This window comes from Corapipo altera, unplaced genomic scaffold (assembly GCF_003945725.1).
Source record: "Corapipo altera isolate COAL_440 unplaced genomic scaffold, ASM394572v1 2, whole genome shotgun sequence".
NCBI lineage: Eukaryota > Metazoa > Chordata > Aves > Passeriformes > Pipridae > Corapipo > Corapipo altera.
This window is the reverse complement of record NW_020884890.1, coordinates 11,926,848-11,951,893: the sequence shown is the minus strand read 5'-3', so window position 1 is coordinate 11,951,893 and position 25,046 is coordinate 11,926,848. Positions and strand designations below refer to the sequence as shown.

At 39.3% G+C, this 25,046-nt stretch overlaps 1 protein-coding gene across 1 annotated transcript; it reads right to left on the bottom strand.

Moving 5' to 3' along the window:
• Positions 1 to 350: 350 nt before the first annotated feature.
• On the bottom strand, positions 351 to 24,072 carry LOC113947905 (hormonally up-regulated neu tumor-associated kinase homolog A-like). Its single transcript, XM_027645048.1, has 9 exons — positions 23,821 to 24,072; positions 22,568 to 22,860; positions 18,080 to 18,135; positions 16,786 to 16,924; positions 12,202 to 12,329; positions 9,914 to 10,049; positions 8,680 to 8,857; positions 1,808 to 2,027; positions 351 to 1,114 (listed from the first exon to the last, which is right to left on the bottom strand). The coding sequence occupies exons 1-9, from the start codon at positions 24,070 to 24,072 to the stop codon at positions 351 to 353; spliced, it is 2,166 nt and encodes a 721-aa protein (XP_027500849.1).
• Positions 24,073 to 25,046: the final 974 nt, after the last annotated feature.

Here is a 25,046-nt window from a genome sequence, read left to right as displayed (position 1 = left end):
ATAAGTACAAGTGACACAAGTTTTGGACAATACATGTGTTGATACCAAATATTTAATCTTCTGCCCTCAGTGTCCACTTTTGTGCCTAAATATACGTGATGATGTTCTATTACAGTAGCATCTGTTTTTCTGTATCTTCAGTGTGCTCCATAAAATTTGTAGCCCAGCGTTTGGTCAATATCAGAGATATACAGCTTTAATTATGTCATCCTTTTATGTTTGAAGGAGTCTCATTTTAAGATTGGATTAATCTCTTCTGCCTTCCTTTTCTTGCTGTCTGTTTTTGTGCATCTTTGTTTCTTACTGGCCACCTCACCCTATTTTCTTCTGATGCTCTGTGGGTGCTTTATTTATGCGAAATTTAATCTTAGAATCTCAGCTTTCTTCCTCAGCCTGGTTTGGTATGGTGGACATAAAACTGGAAGATTTAGATCTGTAGTTGTAGGTGTGTGTCTGAGCTGAATAAAGTTTTTCTTAGTTTTCTTGTTGAAAAAATGAGTTGGGTTTTCTTTAAGCTGCTTCATACTTCTTATGGTAAACATTTGCTGCTGGGACATGGGGAAGGTTGATGGTTTTGAACCATTGACTACAACCAGAGGGGAGATGTTTGTATGTTCCTGTGATGACCCCAGCAAGGAAATCTTTCTAGGCAGGGTTTCTCTCAGGGTAGCTTGTCGCAGCCTGGGGAAAGGTGGCAACGGCAGAGAGTCAATCATGAGGTCAGTGACATCTTTATTAAGTTGACTCTGTGTTGGGATGTAAATATTTTCATCTACCACCTTTAGAAGGTCTTTAAACCTCATGTCCTGACAAGGTAAAGGACTTCTGGTAATAATTCTGTTTTCCATCAGGGACCGTGTAGGCATTTTGCTTGTACTTGTCATTGCTTGGACGTTTGAAAAGGAAGATTGTGATTTCTCATGAAGACATGCTATTCCAGCCTCTGTCAAGTCTTCAAAATTATTCTGATTCTTCTGAGAGTCCAAAAGTGGCTTATAAATGGGCTCACATGGCATACTGCTGCTTGATGACTTAGGAGGCCCAAGACGGACTGACACTTTGCCTGCAAACTTGGAAACTAAGTAGAATATAGGACAAATCAGATCAGCTTCTGCTGGAATGATATTTTCAAGAAAATAACATAATATCAAATCAGAATCATCCCATAATAAAGTCAGTATTTGTAAAGGCATAAATAAAAATGGATCTTGACATAGAATGAAATTTTGCACCAATGATTTAAAGCAAATGGTGATCTGCAGGTAGTCAATTGTCACTTTTAGATTAGCATCTCAGCATAAATTTGTCTGGCTTAATTTTAGTGACTACTATAGAATCAAAGAATCATATAAAATTTGGGTTGGAAGAGACCTTACAGGTCATCTCATTCCAACCCCCCTGCAGGGATACCTTTCTCTAGACCAGACTGCTCAGAGCCCATCCAGCTTGGCCTTGAATACTTCCAGGGATGGTGCATCCACAACTTTTCTGGGCAATCTATCCATTTATGGGTGACTCATAGAGAGAATAACCTACGCAATGACATGAAACATTGTCAATTATTTGTAATTAGTAATTGCTGAGTATGAATGGGATTAGGTGTCACCTGTTAATTTTTTCACCAAGTCAAAATTATATCTATCACCAGACTTAAGCCTGGGTAACAATTGCTAAAAATACTTGTAAGTTCAAAACAAAATGCAAAGATATTTCTAGCATTTTCAGGAATTGTGTTCCCTTTTTTTCCTTAGACAAATACCCTTTTACTATTTCGGACTAAGAGGGCGAGACTTATTTCAGAACATACCTTTTGACAAATTTTCTTGGTTTTCCAATGTAATTGCAATCTCATCTTCTTGAATAACATCTGGCATTGCCAGGGTTAGTAAAGAAGGAAATGCCTTATTGCCGTAATTCCTGAGGTTTTCCAGAGAGTCCATTTCAGCCTTCTGGAAAATCTTAATTTCTGACTTCTTATTCAACTGTTTATCAGGATTAATACTGTGTTTTTCTATTTCATTTTCCCTCTGTAAAATGATCAGACACCGTTTGATTAGTAAGGGACAAAAAAGCTCCTTAAACTTTAAAAAACCCCACAGTATAGCATGTACAATGGGAAATCTTGTTTTTACACAAGCCTTAGTTACACACATCGACATTTCATCTGAGCAGACCTCATGCCAGAGGTTCTTTCTGAAACTCAGTTGTACATAGGCTGTTGGACCCATCCTTTTACCACACAGACCACAGGGAGAAAGTTTTCATGAAAATCCACTGGAAACCAGAATGTTATCTTTGGAGAGCCCATAGCACTTCCTTATGGGTTATGGCTTGTGGCTCACGGAGTCTGCTAACAGATGTGTAAAGGAGACCAAGGTATCACAGAGCTCGTGCTGCAAAACAAAAACATTACAGGATGCTGTGAACCACTCCTGATCCAGGAGGAAGATTGTCGTGGGACTCTTGCTGTTTGCTGTGAGGGCAAGTAGTCAGCACAAGAGTAGACCAGACCTGGGAAGGTTTTGCAGTGGAATGGCAGCAGGACGACCTCCATGGAGCTGTGGTAACAGGACTGTTCATCCCAGCAAGAAAATGGGCTCCAGGACCCACTCCTTGCTGCAGTGGTGTTATCCTCACTCCTACAAGCATCCTCTATGCACATGGGGATATGTTCTCATACGTAAGTCACTTACCTGTCCCATGATCCAAGTTTTCAGGGTCCTCACTGTGGCAGCCTCATACAAACCAAGTTTCAGGTATCAAAATCTTGTGAAAATGCAAGGGCTGCACAGTGAAATAAATCCCTTCCTACAGAACTAATTGCTGTGATGATTGTGCCGTGCACTGCTTCTGTCATAGACCATATTCTCTCAAGCCTGGCACTCCTGAAAATGACATTTCTGAAATATAGAGTCATAGAATATTCTGAGTTGGAAGGGACACACAAGGACAATCAAGTCCAGTGCTTAAGTGAGTTGCCCATATGGGGATCAGACACACAATCTTGGTGTTATTAGCACCGTGCTCTAATGTAGGTTCTGAAACCAAGACAACTATCCACATAGATATTCCAGTTCAATATCAAGCTTTTTTATGCTGCTCTCCATATCATCTTTGACAGACTCACTTTAGCATTATGCTACCACTTCAAGAACTATCGGTAGTGAATTTCAATCTTTTCACCACCATAATACAAATTTTTTGTTTCCAGAATTAGAAAAGTAATTTGTTTTACTATAGTATGTTTATCTTCCATAGTTTTCTTCTATTCTTTGCATTGAAAAGTACTCCCCTTGTGAAAAATATGTTTTTAATCTAACATGCTGTTATAAAGAGTGGATGTAATTTGTGGAGAAAAGGCACTTTTGATAGCTTACATGTATTTTGTGAGTTAGCAAAAATACTTGGAAAAATTTGAAGGGCCCCAAACCTCAAACTTCTGGGGTCACCCCATCCTTCCTACATATTTGCAGCACCCAATCACAATTAAGGAGATCATTGTAGAAGTATTTATTAAAAGAAACACAATATGTTTAAGTTGACAACATATTGTTAAACCCACACTAGATCAATTGTGAATTTGAGATGTCATAAGTATTTCAGGCTATGCAATCAAATAGTCTCCCAGGATTTTACACAGTGCTAGTTAAGAAACCAAATTTTCATCTTACATTTTGCAAGCTGTCACCTTATATACAGTATATCAGAAAACTTGCCATGACTGGTTTTACTGCCAGACCTCTTAAGAGCTAATTGGTTAAGCACCTGGGCAGGAAGTTTTTGGCAGAAATGCTATTTTGTGCAAGGGCTAGCTATAAAGTTCTGGATGGCAAATTGTGATCATTAAGGTTCCCTCTTCTACAACAGAACACATAAAATGTAAATACATTGCTTGGAGAAATTACGATGCATAAAAGGACTGGCTGTGTTTTAAGTTTATCCAGTGACTTATGGCTCAAATTTGAACATGGAAAGGATCTTACGCTTTTTTCAGAGTGAAGCTTTCAGCAGACTTCTCTAATTCCACACAAAAAAATGAGACACATCTGTTTGCATCCACTAGAACTATTATTTGAATGTACAAATGTTAAGTATACAAGGAGATGTTGCAAATACAATGACTCACACTGGTTTATCAAACACAGGGATTTTGTAAATGAAAAGTAATTTCCACAAACTTTTTTTTCAGTTGTAGATTGGAAGTTGTGCTGAAAATTTTTCCCCAGGAAATTGTATGTTTCTTGGTATTGTGTGAAAAATCATAGCATATTCAGCTGCCTGGAATGAGTTTAATGCAGTGGTTTGTGAAAACGCATTTGAATTCCAAACAATGTTTTGGGCTGATTTTGTTGGTGGAATTTTTTATTGCTTGTTATTCATAAGCATTGTTATGAATGCAATTACTTTTCCATTTGTGTTGATATCTGATATGTTTGGTTCTTTTTGGACAGAATATTCAGAAAAGCCAGATACCAACTTTCTCTACAATTCACTGAGGGGAGAGGAGGTTTCTAATTTGCTCAAAAATATTGGAGTATTCTTTTACCATAAATTTGCTCCTTTATAAATATTAGCTCTCTGTAAATACATCTTTTCATACACAGACGGGAATACACAATAGTCTTTGTGGTCCTAGACAGAAATAATATAAATGAATGACAATTTGTTTTCAGGTTACTTCATTTTACTTGTGACTGTTAGTCGTTACTTATCTATTTCCAAAATTTAGATTTCAATTTGAACTCATTTAGATGTAAATGCTAATTTTTTTGCTTTAATTTTATACACACAAGTTGTCTTGTTGAGCTCAGTGAAACTACTCACATCCTTAAAGTTAAAGCAGATGCATAGATTTGCAAGATCTGGAGAGCTGAAAGGAAATTATGTGATTTAAAGACGGATCACACACTGCTAGTAATAAATAGCAAATAGTTGGCTTTATACAGAATAGAGAGAACATCTATCTATGCATTTTGAAATATCCTTGGCATAATTTGTAATACAAATATCAAATGCCCATGCTGTTGTAATTAAGCTCCAGTAACATCAGGCTCTCAATAAGAAGAATAAAAAGTGGGAAATTTCCCCCTCACACTCAGTTAACAATCTTCATGATTCTTCCTCAGTTTCAACTCTGTGGCCGGGTGGTCGGGGAAGTGTGTTACAGCCTGCCAAAGAGGTGGTTGAATTCGGCCTCTTTTAGACCAAAGCAGAGAATCCTTCCCCCAAGATAATCCCCTGCCAGTTGCCTACTCCGAGAACTGTGCCAGAGCAGTGTGGGCTAGTCTCCAAGGGAGCTGGGGGCTGCTCTTGGCTCTGCCTCTGCCCAAAAACGTCATGCCACCCGTGTGGGGATCCGTCTTGGGATCCAAGAGATGCATTCTTCTCTTTTCCCTATATACTTTGGATATGCTTAAGGCTAAGTTTTGCCATTGTGCAAGTATGTGCATAAAGTAGCTTTAGCTGAAGAACAGGCCAGAGGACACTGGAAAAATAAGAGCATTGATTAAGTAAGAATGCCCAACTTGATTTCTTAGCGAACCTTCCTCTCTTTCTCCCCTGTTTTTACCCAATCCCCAGCCTTGCTGGGGAATATGAAAATTATTGGATGTTAGAGAAACTGGCATAACGTGGTAGCAACGATAGTCATGATTTGAAAGAGTTCCTGGGGAGGTTAATTGTGCAAAAGGCTTGAATAAGAAGTGATCAAAATGTGATCTTTATTAACTACAAATATTTGCACAGCCTAACTACTAGCAAGGGAGAAATGCTGATTTTCATAACAGAGAAGAATGTAAGAGGGAGTAGAGAGACAAAAATAAGAAACAAATGATGTAGAGTGGTTATCTGGGGCAACAACTGAGTTTACAAACATTGATAACAGAATGACCTCAATTGTACTACTAGCAGGCTTTGTGTTTATGAGTTTAAAGGTAGCATTTACAAACTTTGTGCTGACAAATACAAGGAAACAAACTTTTAATGACATGGAAAAAGATGGTATGAATTGGCCTGTTCTAATTTCCTAATTCCTATGTCTTAGGAACAGATATTGGAAGATATTACTTGTGGTAGAAACCACTCTGCCAAATTTAGGCATCTAGGTTGTGCCTATATTTCAAGTTCTCAGCAAAGATGCTACCATAAAAGTGAGTCATTTCCCTGTGAAACCATTAAAGGGAGATTCTGTCTGCAAATTTAAGAACTCCTCACATTGAACATGTGAAGATTTGTACATCAGCATTTTTTTGTGGCGCAGAAGAAAGAACTACACAGCTGGGAGCTATGCGGAAAGGGAGATAGGGAAGCTGTAGAAATGGGGAGTTGTGATATGATACAGTTGAACAGACTTGCAGTTTACATGCTAGATGTGTCCTGCTAGGTTTAGTTCAACAAGGGGAACTGCAAGTCCTGGTCCTGGAAGAGAACAACCCCAGGCAACAGAATATGCTGGGGCCACTTAGCTGGAAATCAGTTTGGAGGTCCTGGTGAACACTAAGTTGACCACGAGCCAGCAATGTGTCCCTGCTGCAGAGAAGGCTGGTGGTACCCTGGGCTGCATCAGGAGTGTTGCCAGCAGGTCAAGGGAAGTGATGCTGCCCCTCTGCTCAGCATTGGTGAGGCCACACTAGGAGTACTGCGTCCTAGGTCTGGATTCCTCAGGACAAGAGAGACATGGATGTATTGGAGAGACTCAAGTAAAGGGCCACAGAAAAGATTAAGCAACTGGAATGTCTCTCCTATGAGGTAAGGCTAAGAAAGCTGGAGCTCTTCAGCCTGGAGACTCAGAGATATCTCATCAATATATACAAATATCTGAAGGGAGGGTGCAAAGAGGAAGGAACCAGGCTCTTTTCAGTGGTTGCAAGTGACAGGACCAGAGGAAATGGGCAAAAACTGAAACACAAGATGTTCCCTGTAAATATCAAGAAATTCTTTTTCACTTTGAGGGTGACCAAGCACTGTCACAGGTTTCCCGGGAATGCTGTGGAGTGTTCATCCTGGGAGATAATAGCTGTCTGAACAAGGTCCTGGGCAACCGTCTCTAGGTGGCCCTGCTTGAGTAGGAGGGTTGGGTCAGATGGCCTCCAGAGATCCCTACCAACCTCAGCCAGTCTGTGATCCCATGATTCTGTGAAAGTCACCACTGTTTTGAGCTGGGAGCTAGTCAGGTTGTTTTGGGTCAGTATTGTTTTGGATTTAAAACTTTGACTGGAAAATATCAACACAGAGGAAGAAAATGTCTGTCATTCCTTGGTTAAACTTCCCCTCTTTTGCACCCTACCTGGCAAGTATATTTACTATATAATCAGTAGTATTAATAACTTACAATTAGAGCTATTTTTGGTGCCTGTGCTTGAATTCAGCTTGACTCTCTGCCTTAGGAGGGCATTTTGGATGCCAGGAGTGGCAAGAAGTAACACAGACTCTTAATCAGCTTACAACTTTATCTTCAAGATCACTTCCCTCTTCCAGCCGGTTAGGATGCTGAAAGAGGTCATACAGGACATGAAACACTACCACTTGCCTTGAAGGCCAGATCTCTGCTGGCTGTAAATCAGCTTGATATCCAGACATATAAGAAAGCTGGTCAATAGCCTTCACAATATGGGTCTTTTTGAGTCACTTATGATTTAGCAGATCCTACTTAAAACTGTAATATGAAAAAACTCACATATGTGAAGAAAAGCCTCCTCTCCCTGGTCATACACACACACACGCCCCAACTCATATTTTTGAGTAATGGTTCTGCCTGCAGACACTGCACAGACTGTTGTGACGTCGGGGTTGTGTGGTGGGATGGAGATCTGGATCTGCTCAAGCTCATCTGAATAATTTCTAGAGGAGTCAACTGGACCTTCTCAAAATACAGCTTCTCCAGGGCAAAGGTTTTGAATGGGAGGCTAATCGCTGATGTGTGTTGTTTTGTAGCTGAAACTTTTCCCATTGCACTTCTGTGTTAGAAGCTGGAATTTGGCTTCCTGTCTGCCCAGTTTCTGCCTGAAGCAAAATTTTTATGGCTGAGCTGTGAACCCCTTAGTGGAGATGGTTGTAAAAGAAAAGCTTACAGCCTTTTTGACTAATTGTGTCCTTATGAGTGATTACCATAATTTTTTGAATTTATTTTTAAAATTTTTGTCACCTCTGATCTCACTCCATGTCCCTAAGTGAGTTGGAGCTGGGGTGTGAGCATAAGATACAGTGCTAAAAATACAAAAAAAAAAAGATACTGGGAAAAGATTTTACAGCTTTAACAGTTTCCCACTCCCCAGGCTTTGGATTAGGTCCTCACAGACCAGTTAGAAAGGGAAGGGATGGCGAGGTCACTAAGATGCTAATGATCCTTTTCCCAAAGGAAAAGTAATCTTATATGTAAGGCAAAATAATTCTCAATCCCCTTACAACTAGCAGGTAACTTTTAAAATTCATTAGTCATAAAAAAGTGTATATTTATCTCTGGTAATAAAAAAAAAATCTCATAAATTAATCACTTCTGAGAATGCCAGAATGCAGTTTTCATGAGACTGCACTCAAATCTGCAATTTCACAACTATTTTTGATGACTTTTCCCCCATTCCACGGACAAGTACCTTTTTTACATGTGTTATGTGGCTACTGTATTGTTCCTCATAAAAATCAAGAGAACACTTTATGCCTCTCATGACCATTATATCTCACCTGAGCATTTTTGAGGTCTTTCTGGTACCTGAGCAGTTTCTTCAGCAACAAACAATAAGAAGCCATGGCAGGAGAGGGTCTGTTATTTATTAAAATGTTGATAACTTCTGAAGGACTGAATTCCATAAATTCTGTCATGTAGTTTAAAACAACAGAGTTCAGGTCACTGGGGCAAAGTCTGAAAAATTAGGAAAAAGTATTTAAATACAAATGATGCATCCAGGTACAATGTCAGAATTTACAGTAAGTGGACAATACACTTCTTGTGATGTAGCTGGAGTAAGCTAAGTTGATTGTATAGGCAAACTATGACACACAGTTGTGCAATGATCCTCTTGTCTGGCTATGCTAACTTCATTTCTGGGCTGAGGCTCTGTTACTGCATCATTAAAAGTTCTATTGTTGATTTAATTGATTACTCTGAAAGGACACCCACCAGGATTAAGCCTGAAAAATTTTCTCATTTTAATCAAGTGTGTATATTTCAGTTCTCAGTACAGTAGCCTGCAATGGATTAGCAGAGACATAGTGTGTGTGTGCATGGACATAAGAAGACAGGAAGAGTGCCAAAGACAGGAAAATCTTGAAGGAAAAAAAAGAATTAAGAAAGTACAGTGGGATTTTAATTTTTATACAAATCAGATTGTGAAATAAAACCTGTTTTGTTACAATGATAATTGCTTTACTCACAGGCTTCTGTGAGTAGTGAAGTCTAGTAAAGGCACTGTAGAAATATGTCAGTCTTGGATTCTGAGCCTCCTAATCTTAAAACCATAAAACCATAAAGTGCCTTACTAAGAAAAATTTGAGGCTATTTAAAGCCAGTTACAAAGATGGATGAGAATAAAAATTATTAGAATAACAGGAACTTCCGTGTAATATAAAAATGTTGTTCCCTCAGGTGGGCATGTGAGACCTAGTTTTGTAGGAAAGGATTAGAAGCACACTGTCTGGAAATTAGTGGCAGCTGTGAGGTATGTTGAGAAAAATATTACTGATACAATGGATATAAGCAATTCCATAAGGATGTTTCCTCTTACACAAAATTTATCCATGGTCAGAAAAGTTGATGTGACATTTTCTGAAACAAAATTCTGTCACTTTGGAACAGCCCATAGTAGATAACAAAAATATCCTAAAACAAACAAGCAAACAAACAAATCTTAAACACACTTCCCTCCCAAATCCCCAGTCCTGAAATCCCAAGCTAGAAGATAGATATCAAAATGGTTACCTGTTCTCATAGGGAGCAGTGTTTAGTATTTTCTTGGTGAAACCTTCATTCAACCATTTGTCTTTTATTGCTTCTTTGACTTCAGGTCTCTTAGCAGGGTCAGGCTCAAGTAAGGACTGCATGAAGTGTACAGCTCCTGTGCAATATTATGATGCAATGGTCTGTTTACTAGTAACAGTTGATTATCAGACCAGCACATATTTTTTCTGTTTCAGAAGTGTGGCACTTGCCCTGCTTCTCCACGTTGTAGAGCTTCAGATAAAATTCAGTCTCTAGGGCTTTACTCTGAGTCTGCCGTGGTCCCATATAGTTACTCTGTCCCCCCAAGGTCACCTGAACAGGGTGGGCGGCAGGAGCCAAACCATGCCAGGATGCATGCTAGAGACCTATAGATGCTGCTGTAGATACAGTACTGGACCTCATTTCCTAATTTTCTTGATTTACCCCAGTGAATGCAGCCTATGGCATCAGTAGCAATCTCAGTATTGTGCTCAGTCAGTATTTGATGAAGGCTTTGGGAAGGGGCATTTCAGTGCCAGCTGAAGTTATTTAACCCAGGAGCTCTTTTCCTCACACAAAGAAGCCAATTGTATTGATAAAACTCTCTGTAACAAGGGAAGGAGATGAACCCCTGTGCTCAGCTGATGTGTTATGCTTTGGCTTCCTGGAGTTGGGACAGAGAAAGCTCAAACATTCCTATATGTCAATCATTCAGCTCCAACACTGCGTAAAGTCCCTCTCCTTTTTTTCTTCTTGGGAAAACTTTACTGAATTCTTCTATATTCCTTGGGGATGTTTTGAACTGAACAAAATGGCGAGTGAGCATTAAACTGGGAACATACTGCTCCTTTCACTTGTAATCTCCATTGGAAGAACTTAGATCTAAAGTAGGCAGAGCTAGTTCACTACTGCCCTCTCACTAAATTCTCAATGGGCAAGAGAACAATGGAGTTATCCACAATCTTCCACCAACTGTGTGGGCTTTGTAGAAAAGTAGAGATAATGCATTTATTAGTAGAAGCTATAACAATAACATAAATAAGAAAAATTAGAAATATAATAATTGCAGCTGTGGAGGGATTGTACAAGAATCAAGCTGCTATCTGGCAACCGATCTCCAGAGAAAGAAAATGAGAGACTAATGTACAAACATTCTTGACAGCTATGGTAGATATCCTCATACCACTTACTAGGGGAGAGAAAGAAATTGAATCATCACATTATCTTAATATTGTACTCCAGACTAGATCCAACTAGCTTAGTCTGGAACTGTCCGCTGCTCCCCAGTGCTTGGCTGCAGGCAGCCACTGAAGCTAATCTTGGTTCCTAGGCTCATTCTTGCCTAACTTCATAGCAATGCTGTTCAAAATGATGGGGAGATCTGAACTCTTGCTGGTAGATAGCTGTGCTAAACATATCTTGTTCTGCTCTGCTTTTTGACTTGGTCAGCGAAGCTGTACGATAACAGCTGTGAGAAGGTGCCTAAGCTTGTGATGGTCGACAGAGGAGATGCTGCTCCAGGTGGAGAGAAAATAAGGATTAAAGCCAGAGGTGTATAGGAATCATTGTAAAGCAGCAAAATTTTGAGCTTTGAGGAAATAAATTTTGGATTGCTAAATGAGAGTGCATACACACCAATGTGACTTCTAGGGTTTAGAGCCATGGGTTGTAATTCAGGATAGAACTTTTGAGAACTGTCTTTCCCAGTTGTCCCAAAAGACTCCATTGACTGTATCTCATTAACGATTGTCAGTAAAATTCATTGGAAAATGTTGTATTTCAGTTCTTTCTCATGAAAAATATGAACAGACTCTTCACAAAAATAACCCTCCCATTTCTTTAATAATCTCAATGTCCTGGGCTCTGTCAGTAGCCAAAAGATAAGGTCTTCAGGAAAAAAACATTTAAGGCTTTGATAACTTATTTCTGAGAAAAACAGGAAAGAATGCCTGACTATGACACATTGCATGGGACATACTAAACATGACAGTGTTCTCATTTACTGCACAACGGCTCCACTTATGTAAAAGCAATGTACATTTTATTCCCCCTGTAAATAAAACCCAAGAATAATGGTCTTTTGAAGATACAACAATGTTATTTACCTACTAGCCTGAGATAAAGTGATATTGTCTTAGGCTCAAAAAAGTTATTTCTAAATGCAAGCAAAGTAACTGCAAAAAGTATCTCATGTTTTCCAGAAGATTGCATTATTGTTAAATTCACTTTATTGCATGGGTTAGAACATCTTTACATCGGTATACTTTATAAAAATTGAAGTGCTTTACCAGGGGAGATATCTGACGGAATAGGGCTGATTTCTCCAATTAATATCTTTTGATGTAGTTGCTTGATATTAAAAGGTTCCACAGTGAAGGGTAATGTGCCGGTTAGCATAGCAAACATGCTTACGCCTCTGTCAAAGACAAAAACAAGCATCAGAGCTCCATATAATGCTAATAAATATTTATTTAAAAATTCCACACACTTATGAGTCAGTTTTCAGAGATTTGCCTTCAGCATCAAGAATGAGGTTACAAATTACCTCTAAGCAGCAATTTGTACTGAATACACATCTTATGCCTTTTTTCTTTGTGTAAATGCCATTTTATCTTGAAAAGAATGTTGTGGGAACTGCATATGAAATGGAGTGTACAGTGAGTGACTGGAAAGCCTGCAGTGTTGAAAGTGGAAACCTGCTGTTTATTTTAAAAATAAGCTAATTGGAGTGACAGTGTAATATACCCAGCCCATCAGAATAAAGCACTTTGGTTTGAAGGCTGAGTGACAACACGGAACTGGGACTGATGCAATAGATCTTGTTCCAAATAGTAATTCAGTTCTTCTTGCTTTGCTCAGATTGCTAAATTAGGTGTGACTTATGCCTAGAAGGCATTCGTGTGGTAACAGCTTGCTGTTGGCTAAAGACTTAAAACTTTAACTCTTACGGAAGATTAACAGTCTGCTAGCACCAATCAGCAGAATTTGTGAAGGTTTGCCATTCAGTTTGGGGAAGTACCAACATTTGGAAAACTTGCTTAGCTGTCCTGAGTTTGTGAAAAGGGAGGTTTCCTTGAACACTCTCCATGGTATTTCCTTTCTCCAGCTGAACCACACAACCACAACAACACTGTTCTTCATCGTAGAATGAACCATACAACGGCCTGGTTGGAAGGGAGCTTAAAGATCATCTAGTTCCAACCCCTCTGCTGTGGGCAGGGACACCTTTCACTAGACCAGATGGCTCAGAGCTCCTTTCAACCATCCTTTACCATGTCTCTACACAACTCAGCAGAGACAGTCATTTTAGGAATTCAGGCAATTCTAATTTAATTGACCTGATTGGTACATTAGTGGAGATGGCAACAATGTTATCTGTAAGACAAGTCTGTGGTGTGCTCAACTGCAATCTTCTATTAATGTTTTCAAACAGTTGAAAAACCATGATAAGATGATGGCACCATTGAAAAACAAGAGAAGATGGTGTCATCTTTTTCAAAATGTTACACTGGATTACATTTAAACCACTGACCTGTGGATAAATGCTTTTTATTAATCTTGACTTTTATTAATCTTGTCTCACTTTAACCATCTAAACCCTAGGTATCAATAGTTATCAGTGGAAAGAGACAGACCTTTCCAAGAGACATTCATCATAGCATTATTATACAGTTGTTTTAGGCTACAGTTAAGTGCCTCCGTGCACTGACTAATACAACACTAACTACCTGGTATAACCCAATGCCTAGTTTTTAAATGGATAAATTTAGGGAAGATCAATCTCTTCTCGCTTTACCAAACCTTCTGATAAATCTAGTCCTTGAAAGTAAAGCTTTTCAAAACTTTTGGATGAATCCTTTGAGTAAAAAACCCCAGACATACAAACAATGCTACAAGGAAATGGCACTGAGTTGACTGAAGTTACAAGTATTTTTGTTCTATAATACATAGTAGCATATGGATTAAATGTAGCTGAAGTTGGAGAGAGAGAAGGCTCCCTGAATACTCTCTGATGAGAGGGAGTAACATGCAATACAAAGGGATGCATAATGCCATTACAAAGTTAAAAATGTTTTTCTTTGTAACACTACAAACACTACCATGCACTTTAAATTGCGAATGATATACATGACTGTTGCCTTAAAATGGCAATAGTTCTTTTCATTAGCCTATTAGATGGGGAAAGATTAAAGGTATGGGAATTTGGGGAATGGATGGAGCTGCTGTCCTAGAATCTGTTTTAAAATATTGCACACAATTGTAGCTAGTTAACAGCAACAGTAACAGGACACTTGGTATTTAATTGTAGATGGAATCTGATGGTTAAACTTAAAAGTTTATTAGTTAAAACAAACTGCTTCTCCTCTGTCCTATGGAGCTGTCTGGATTTGTTTGAACACAACAGCTGTTTCCTCAATATAGCTGGTGCATGAAAGCTAATCACTTTCCAGTTCTCCAAAGAACTGTTAATATCTTCTGCATGAATGTCATGATCAGGCAAACAGGTACTGTTTAGGCAAACAGGTTGCTTTCTGTTGCCTCTCCAGAGCCTTAGCTGTATTGCAGTTGAATCTGGTTGGTTTTGTGAGTGTGCTTTTGACTGACTATGGCTTTTTGGTTCCTGTTTTAATGACTCCTTGTCAGTTCTGCTGCATAGTCAGTATTTCTGTACTGCACTATTTTGATTCTAGAGTCCAGCGAATCTGTAATCCCCTACTTATTTTGTTACAATAGAAGTAACTTATCTTTCTAATTAATATATTAGTCCATCAGAATTCCCTTTCCCACTATGATAATGTGAACAATTCTGATCTAAATGGTAAATATATTTTATGCCTGAGGTGCAGAATCTGTCTGCGTTAAACACCAAGGGTCATACATAAGTTTTATAGAGCCCTCGAACTGTTATGTGCTGTTTATTAAGAGACTGAGCTTAGTAGATGGTTCTAAGATTACTGCTTTGCCCTTATTCAGATATTTGAAATGTGAATTCAGTATTATCCTATTTAAGTGCTGACAGCATCCTCTAGACCTGATTAATCTGTGTTATGCCTACATAAATTCAGAGTAGCACTCTTGAAAACCAGAATTATACAGAAATAATTTGGTAGCATGCATCCCTTCATCCTTAACTCTGTGTACCATTCATACCCAGTAAATTTAGAAGAAGCTGAGGTATAAGAATCATGGTTAGATCAAAACCCTAATATATAGTATGTCTGCCAGAAGCAGTTCTTGAGAGGAATAATGTACGTTATATATCTATATGTATATAAATCCTTTTCCTCTTTTGAACATATAGGAAAACTAAGCTTCTGTTTCAGGCACCTGAACCAGATGCCTGTATGTAGGTACCAGCAACCCTGCAGAGCAAACTGAAACATTTTGTCCTCTGTGAACACCCGGTTTGGTGAAAGCTGCTGAGAACGCCCCAAGGAGACTCTGTATTCTCACAGCTGGACAGGCAAGTGCAACGTTCCAGTTCAGAGCAGTTCTGTACATCCAGGCTTTCCTTTCCTTTTGGCACATGTCCTGAATGAAGTGGTTTAAATCAAATGCAGCACTGTGTGTTGAACAGAATCGCAGAATGGTTTGTGTTGGAAGGGACAGTAAAGATCATCGAGTTCCAACATTTCTGCCATAGTCAGGGTCACCTTTCACTAGACCAGGTTGCCCAAGGCCCCATCCAGCCTGGCCTTGAACACTTCCAAGGACTGGACATCCACAGCTTCTCTGGATGAAGGTGCATTTGATCAGCCACTGATTTTTTTAATCTTAATGTTCTAGGTAAAGATTTGGTTTAGTTTTTATATTACACATGCTCATCTTCTATGCCCTGAATCATACTTGCTAGAAATGGGCTTAAAAATGTGTCCTAGGTGGAACACTCAGACCTGGGCATACAGTTACTGTTAAAACAGCTGAGAGGTTGATACCCTGGCACATACACATATATATACACACACATATATAAAAATATGAACTGCCTTTGGACAAATGGTGACATGGACACAGAGAGTTGATCCGTGAAGATCAAAGGATACAAAAATCAGTTTAATATACTATCATTTTGTCAGCTCCACCTAGAAAAAAAAAAAGTAAAACCCCCCATAACTTGGTTGCTAGAACTGCAAACTGCAAATACATTTGAAATGTCTGAGATAGTTTATGTGAAAGCTTACTCTTCTTATGGCACCTTCTGTATTCTTGCTTATTATAGGAGACATATTCTGTAGGTTTAATAAAAAAAGTAAATGGTTTCCATTCAGGTTTATGCCACCTATGAAGGAAATAATTCTACCTTTTTATCAAAATTTGGTACAAAGGGCCTAGCTAAGATATGGATGAAGGTCTCATAGCTCTGCTATAGACACATCCTTGGTTTGTGTGTCCCTGAAACTCAAATTTTCTGTATAGATTTCTTCTTTTGGCAAAATATGCCTTAAACAGAAAATGCCCACTTGTCAGCCCAGGGCTTTCAAGGTTCCTGATTTTGACAGAAGTTACTCTGCTACCAGCTGAAACTATGTGCCAGAAGGACAAGAGGGTGGCATGGTTCACCTGAGGGGGTTGGTACATACAAGTTCTTTCTCTGGTTTTTCAGTACAGGTTCTTATATGCAGACATCTGACCTTCTGCTGACTTCTCTTGACACAGGATTTCTCCAGAATAACATGTGTATTGATCTTTCATTTTTTTTCTCCAGTGTTTTGCAAATGGATGTACATTTCAAGATGCTTGTGTTTATTTATATGTCTTTGCTTTTGCCGTCGATACCCAAAGCAGAGAGCCACGAACCCATTTACATCAGTCTTGCCTAAACAATTCAGTGCTGAGAGTGTTTTGATAAGTACATTTTTAGATCTACTTACATGGACCAGACATCCACTTTTGGACCGTATTTCCTATGAGCAAGGAGTTCTGGAGCAGCATAAGCTGGGCTTCCACACTGGGTATGTAACAGCTCCTGGGAGAGACCACTGAACTTTGCAGTATTGCTCAGTCCAAAATCTGACAGTCACAAAAGCAAAGGCAAAGAAGTTTTAGTCTCTTCTCAAATTACTTTCACTTTACCAATTATCTGAAGACAGGAGAAAGACAACACCAGCAGCTAGTTGTAACATCTATTGATGTCTCAGCTGTAGATGCCAATTTGGGTTTGAATAAATGTGCTGTGAATTAGCAGAGGAACTGCAGTGCAGTTACACAGCCATGGATCTGGTTTGGTTGATTTTTGTTTAACTGTTTTGGTTTGTCTCTGTTGACTGCATGCTAGTACAAAGCTACACAGTCACATTAGCATGGCTTAATGAGCCACGGCATTCAGCTCAGCTGGGTGTGCTTTAGCTCGTGGTAGATGTGGGGCAAAATGTGCTAACTTAAGCCTTTTTCTCTGTATATGTGCACGTGTGCAAGGGGGAGGGAAGAGAAAGGTGTGATTGTAAGGGACTGGCTGGCTATAAAACAGGGGTGAAGAGTTGGTGCCCTTTTTTCTCAGAGGTGCTAAGCTTTTAAAAGTTTGGGAAACACTGGGTTAAACATGTGACTTCTCTAAGTGTTAGCATACCTTGTGGAGATTTTTCTGTAGGGTTTCCACAGTATAAAATTAGTTGCTTCTCTGAACTGTGTTAACTGCTTGGTGCAAATTCTCTGATTTTTATCAATGTTTGCTTCACAATCTTAGTAAGATTTCTGTTGGTGACCAAAGGCGGTGTTTTTTTGTTTGTTTGCTTGTTTGTTTTTAACACATACCAAATGATGATGTCTCTACGTGAAATAATGACTAAACAGAAACTAATATGTTCATACCTGCATTTCAACTAGAAGATTTATTTCTTTGTCTACAAATCACTTCTGCTAGGAACAGCTTTCTACACATAAAAGCTGGAATTGTTTCTTGCTTGTCCAGAAATACACAAGGGAAAATAATAGGCAAAATTGTTTTCCTTGTTCTCTTAAAAATATATTTCAGTTAAAGCTCAGATAAACAAGCTGTTAAACCATACTTCATAACTTTTATTTATTCTAGAAGCTCAAATATGTTTACTGAATAGTCACAAGCTCACTCATAAAACATGCTGTTTGAATAGTAACGAAATTGTCACTGAAAGACACACACACACACACAAAAGCAGAATACAAGCTTTGCTGATAGTGTGCACCTACCAATGATTTTGATGTTGTTGTTCTCATCAAGAAGAAAATTTTCAATTTTTAGGTCCCTGAGAAGACAGAAAGCAAACTTTAAGATGCCTGATGTCCCAGCTAACCATTTGCAGATCGTTTTTAGCAAAGTTTAATTAAAATAATAACAATAGTTCTGCACGTCTCAGCCTACAATTGTAACAAGATCCTTATTCTTTCCTGAAGTTTTCAGTTGGGAAAATGGAAGCTTTCTGTATTTCAGGGAATATTTTATGAGTATACACAAAAAGACTGCTAATTTTAGGAATTATCTGTTGTGTTAGTATATACATTTTTTAAAATGCATTTATTTCTTCTTTTGAGTAAAAAATTTGCACTTATTGGACTGGAGGTTTTTGGGCTTTGTTTGAAGTACTGAGCAATGCTGAACATTTCTGATTTCTTCGTGAGTAAATTGTGCCTGGAAAATATGAAGGATGAGAAGGGAACTGGAAAGTGAGGTTTGCCTTGCTTGCAGAAGAGGGAAGGTGTACCAAAGCTGGTTCGGAGACAGATACCCTGAAAGTGGAGACATCTCTGCAGTGATGTTTATGTTAACAGGGTCAACCAGTATCAGCCATCCACTCCCAGGAGGACATAATTCAGAGATGTAAGAAAAACTCTGCTAGCTGGCTCAGGTACTTAGTTGCTCATTGTGGGAATATTTATATATTTATCAATTGAAACCCAAAGCCAGAATATTGCTCCACTCTGGGAAGTGTCTGAAATGGCAGCTGAAATCTTTTGCATCATGGATGAATCCTCAGCCAGTGTAATTTTGGTGCTGGGAGCCAGTGCAAGAGCCTGCAATGCTTTCCTGACTCCCATCAAAGCCTCCCGCATACCACTGGAGGTTTCCTTAATTTCTAGGGGAGCTGGGGGGATAAAAATTTCAGAAGCAGCTCCAGGGATATGGATTTCCCTCACACCTGCTCTGAAGTTGAGAAGTGCTTTTGTGAGACCAAAGACCTCAGAAAGCACAGGAGGACAAACCAGAAAGCGGGATGGGAACAAGGAGGAAGGGCTGGGTGGACTGGTGCTGCATGAACAGCACTGCGCTTCTGCAGGGCATGAAGTCTGGAGGTGTACCTGGTGATCATGATGGATGATTTTATGGGAGCTTCCTTTTATCTCTGTGGCTCTGGATGGGACAGCATTGCACTCAAAACTGTCTGCTGCCCCAAGCTGAGAATGGATGGGGATGGTTTCAATGATAGCTTTTTAATACATTTCAATTTGAATAGCATGTTTACTGGAGTGGCAAATAAACCAGTACCCAAAAGCTGGGAGGTAGATTTAAGATAACTTTGTTCATAGTCTACAGGTGTTATAAGCCTGTGCATGCTGCAGTTTAAAACTAGCTGTGTTTCAGGCCACTGCAAATCTGACATTTCTATCAGATTTAGCACTCCACAGTGCACTCTGATGACTTTTACTACAGTACAATTAAATAATGTTACATTGGATTGTTACAATTGCCGTGGTATAGGCTGAGCTGAGTGCTCACACAGTTAATAAAAATGTGTGCTTTCTTGCCTGAAAAACCTGATAATGGCCACTATGAAAGTTTACATAGTGTCAGAAGCTATTTTTCACCAAAGATACATCTTGTTCTTTTTTTTTTCCAAAGGAAACTTTCCAAGAAATGTTGTAAATTTAAGCAACACCATGATTTTTCATTTTCTCATTCCCATGGGGACTTCAGAGAGAGAGCCTAGAGGGCAGCTTGTGATGTTTCTCCTGGTCTTTGGTCCAATAGGGATTCAAAGGGATATATGACATATTTATATAGGAGAGTGGAAAAGAGCCAGGAAAAATTAGGAACTGTACACACAAGCAAGTAAATGTCACCTAGCAAGCACCAGATTTAAGAGTTGGTAGCTGACTGTATGCATGCACTAGCCCAACCCAGTTGCAAGGCAATGTGATTTAGCTTACACATCTTTATTTGAGGTTTTTAAGCTCAGAAGCATTACCTCACCACTTGGCCATGTCCAGAGCAGGCATAGGGATAGTGAGCAGACTTCAGTTGATGAGTGTTAGCTTGTGGACCTGTTGAATCAGATCTAGTGCCTGAGCCTTCTTATATCTGGCACACTAAAATACTGTGTGCTGGGACAACTGGCAAGCACGTCAATGCTCTGTCTTCTGCACCATTTTTGCAACTGTGACATAAAATCAACTGTGATCTTGCATGGACAAGAAAAGTTACTATCTGTTCTGTGAAATGTAGACTCAAACTTAATTTAAGCTGTAAGGATTTGTTGGATCAGTGCTGATTTTAATGCTAAATTGGAAAAGTAAACCTCAAGAAACAAAAAAGCTGTCTGAATACAGTGTAGAATTTATGTTGAGAGATATCAATTTGGACTAAAAATAGTCACAAATTTGGAGAGTTTTTCATCAAGTATATTATTAAGACAATAGAAAATATTGTTTTTCTGAAATATATCCACAGGGTTCAAAATCAGGAATGCCCATAAGACCCTTTTGAGCAAAAGTACATTAAATTAGCAAATTCCTAAGTGATGAGCTTGGGAATGTGACCAGACACCTCTACTCTAGTAAAATAAAGGGACCCCCATGCATAGACCCAAATATTATCACACAATTATCCATCTCATGAACTCATACCTGGTGTGATTTTACCAGGATGCTCCCTGTGGATTGGCAGCTGTTCCCAACAGACAGCTTGGGAACCCTTCTCTACTTATGTTAAAGGAATGTAAAGAGTTGAGCTTTGCTCCATGCTTAGATGAGAAAGTCAGATAGAATTTGTGAGGTAACTTTCCTATTTCTGTACTCATCTTTCTGGGAACACTGATGTCTTTTTTTCAGAAGAGGATACACCCACAATTATCCTCGTTGGTTTGAACTCTGCAGAGAGTTGTTAGAAATTACTGCACCTGGAGCTGAGCAGGGAAACTCTTCCAGATTTTCCCAATCTGCTTCTCATATGAGGTCAAGGCCACAGCTCTGAATCTCAAAGCCAGCAGCAGGTCATGAGTTGAGGTACTGCTGACTGAACCTACAACTACGACCAAGCAAGGTGGCTTGGCTCCTGCCAGATCATGCAACTCCATAAACCCTATGACAAAATGCTTGAGAGCCAGCGATGAATTTTCCTTTTGTTAGGGCAGTTTGATAGTAGGTCAAGTCATCAGAGAAGCTCACGCCATTTTGCACATGGTTAGTCTCAGGATGTGAAGCAAAATTTTTCTCTCTTGCAAAGCTTTCCCAGTAAAACATGACCAACAAGAAAAGAGAGAAGTAGGGCAAGAAGTCAGGCTACTCTCCAGCTCACTGTGAAGAGTTGTTTTCAAACAAAAAGAAAGGCAGAGAGCTTGAGAAATTATTGAGGAGTGTTGTCACGGGAAGAACATATATGTTATGATCATGAGCACCGAGGAAATGCTGTAAAATAGATTAATCAGGCAACCAGCAAGGAAAGAGTGTCAGTCTGGACTAACGGGGTGAAGCCCCTTGGGTTTATTTTCTGGTGGGTTTTTTTTGTTTGTTTGTTTAAATTCTCTAGGTCCCATACTGTCCATTTCTTTCTTGTCTATTCCTTATTAATTAACAAATCCAATATAATGAAATGCTGGGTTACAAGAATTTCAAGTCACAAAGTACTTGTAAATGTTGAGCCATCACATTCACAACTTATTTGTTTCATGGTTGCTGTAATGATGCAGTCAATGGGATTACTTGTTAGGTCCTGGTGACTTTCTTGGTGAGTCCATTCTCCATTTAAAGTTAAGGATCTGATTGACTGTGAATCAGATCCTTTTGTTTAAGTAAAACAAAAAAATGGTGGGAAAACTGCTTGTAGCCTATTCTCCCATCTACAATGGAAGTATTATTCTACTGCTCTTGGCATATGTGCCATGATCTCTAGTAGGGGGGAATATCAGCTCTCCTTGTAAGGGTTGCTGAGATTCCTCTAGCAGTAGCTGAAGTCATGATCTATCCTTGTAATGCAAAAGCCAATATGGAAGATCAGTGACCTGTCTCAGACCCAGACCTGCAGGACGTGTCCTTTTCACAAGTAGTGAGCTGTGATTCCTCAATTTTCCGTCCTGGGTGACACGTGGTTATTTCAACATGTTGTGGCTAACCAAAGGAAACCAATATTTATATGCTTAGCCACACTGAAATATTTGAATTAGATACACATTTGTCACCAGCTAATTCTGAGATAATTGTGGCAAAGTATTGATTTGTTGTGCTCATCAGCTCTTATCCCTGGACTTTGTTACTTGTCTCCCCCAGGAGTGCATAACAGCTTATAACAGTAATAACCACTACTGAGAATAAAATGCTTTATTAAAATGAGCTGAGAGAACCTATTCTTCTTAGCAATCCCTGTTTTTATAAGGGAAAAATAAAGAAATGCTCTTTTGAAGAAGAGCACCCTGTGCTCTTGCACACTTTTTTTCCTTACTGTTTGAAAGAGGAGAAACATCTTACCGGTGAACAATTCCCTGGCAATGCAGGTGCTCTACTGCAGATAGAATTTGCCAGATGTATCTCCTTACTTCCCATTCTGCCAGCCTCTTTTTGTCACAAATTCTGTCCAGGAGGTCACCACCAAGGCACAGTTCCATCACCATGTAATAGGAGTTGTCAGTCTCCAAGGTCTCATATAGCTGAACAACATTGGGATGCTTAATCATCTGGTGTACCCGTGGCTCACGCTTCATGTTTTTTAAAACATAGGAATCCTGTTTGGCTTTCCTCTTGTCAATGACTTTTATGGCTACCTAAATGGCAGGATATTTGCAAATTAGCAACAAGCTTTGCAACCAAGACTAGTTTTCAAAAGGGTAGGGAGTAAGCTGACATGGGAGAGGCTGTTTTTGACATAGCGTTGATAATCAGTATCACAGAGGGAGACATTAGTGATGGAAGAATACAGTTTTTATTTCTCTTGAAGACCAAAACAGAAAGGCTGAACTCCGTCTTAACCATCCCTCTCTTTACATTAATAAATATGCACATATGAAATATTCTGAAGTGCAAAAGATCCCTACATGCTCAACTGCATCTGTAAAGTAGCACATTTACTTTCTAACACGCTCCCCTGCAATTTAATCTAAAAGTCACTCAAGATGCTGGGTATTATGGGCTGGGATTAGACTCTTTGCGGTTTGGGGAGCTAGTTGGACAGTGAAGTTACTGAAGCCACAAGAAAAGCAAAATTCAAAAAGTCACTTTATAGTAACTCACCTTTCCACACTTGTGTCTAGTGGTACATTATTTTAGCCTGACTGAGCTAGAGATAACAGAGTTTATCTGTGTCGTGCCATATAAATTATTGCTATTGGAGTGTCTAGCTTTTCACTAAGTGTTGTCCATAGTTTTAAAGGTCAGATACACAACACTAATTAGTAAACATTACTCAATGAGGATTATTAGGGAAAGCAGATTTGAGATTGTCTTTATGCCATCATTCTTCTCTCTTTCAGCAGGAAGGTATCTTTGTTGCCTCTATTTTATAATTGTGAAAATAGTTGCACTCAATACATATTCACACATGTGACTGATTATACATGAGCAATAAACCCAGCTTATGTGGTTAATTTATGAGGATAAGGTTCACAGGATAATACACTGAGTAGACTGTGGTTTGCAGATTAAATAGTCTGAAATTTTCTGCCATAAATTAGTGTTAGGTTACTTGCTATTCATAAGTGTGTGTTATGCTCTCATCATAAGCTTACCTTCTCCCCTGTGGGAATGTGCAGTCCCTCCATCACCTTGGCAAAGGAACCCTTGTTGATCATTTTGCCTACTAGGTAATTCCCAACTTGTTTGGAATGAGGGAAAGTCTTCCCGGTCTCTTGGGGCATCTTGTTAAAGCAGGCAGGTATTTTTATATCCTTTACGTTTTTCTCCCACTCTGCTAATATCCCATCCAAAATGCCGGTATCTGTCATTTTGTCATCCAAGCCTGCTTTTGTTGCTGTGGGCATCCCTGGAGAGACAGATTTGTATTGCTACTTTCCAGACGCAGCTTGTGATTCACAGCAGATCCAGGCATCAGGTCTGTGCCATCCTGCTGATGACAGAGCAACTAATCCTTTCCCCCTGAGACTCCGGGTTTGTCACTGATCTCTAGTCTGGGCACACAGATCTGCTCAAGCAGAACCAAGTCGTAGATTATTAACCTAACCTGATATACGATGTCAGTTAATGCCCCAGACCTGCCAAGTTAGATGACACATAATCCCAGCGTTAGCCTGGAATATAAGTCTCTCTTCCTCCTCTAATAGTTCCCAAAACACATGTTCATTGTAAGTTGCACCAAACTAAACTGAGTCACAGTTTTCCTGGCATGCATATAGCTGGTGTACAAGGACACAAGTTTATTCTAAAAACTCTATGGTAACATGAATGCAAAGCTGAGGTATGTACCTGATGCTGTGCAAGCATTTATTTATTTGCTGTGTAAAACATGAAAATATATATGCAATTGTAGTACGTTTAACTCCTGACCTGACTCCAGGTCTTACAGATGTCTTTTGTGTTTTGTGGGACACGATTCCTGTTGTCTGTGCAGTAAGGACAGTGAGAGAGTGTGTGTGTGTGAGAGTGTGTGTGTGTGCGTGCGCGTATGTGTGTGTGTGAGCTTTTTCCTGCATACAACAAGGACTGATAAAAAGAGGAAAATTTGAAAAAAAGAGACCTTTTCTACAGCTGTTATCTACCTATATGTCTTCATTATCTGGGTTCTTTCCAAAGTCATGGAGAGAGAAAAGAGCTTTTCCAAAGAGTGCTTTCACATACCTGCAATTTGAGCTGGGAGTTGCCATCTCTCTCCACTGACTACAGTGAAAACTTTGGGACCAAAGCCCTTCCCAGAACTTAGTGCGATGACAAATCCTTTCTCCACCCTTCGTCACTTGGAGTTGAAAAATAAGTGGTACTCCACTTGCCTGATTTGACT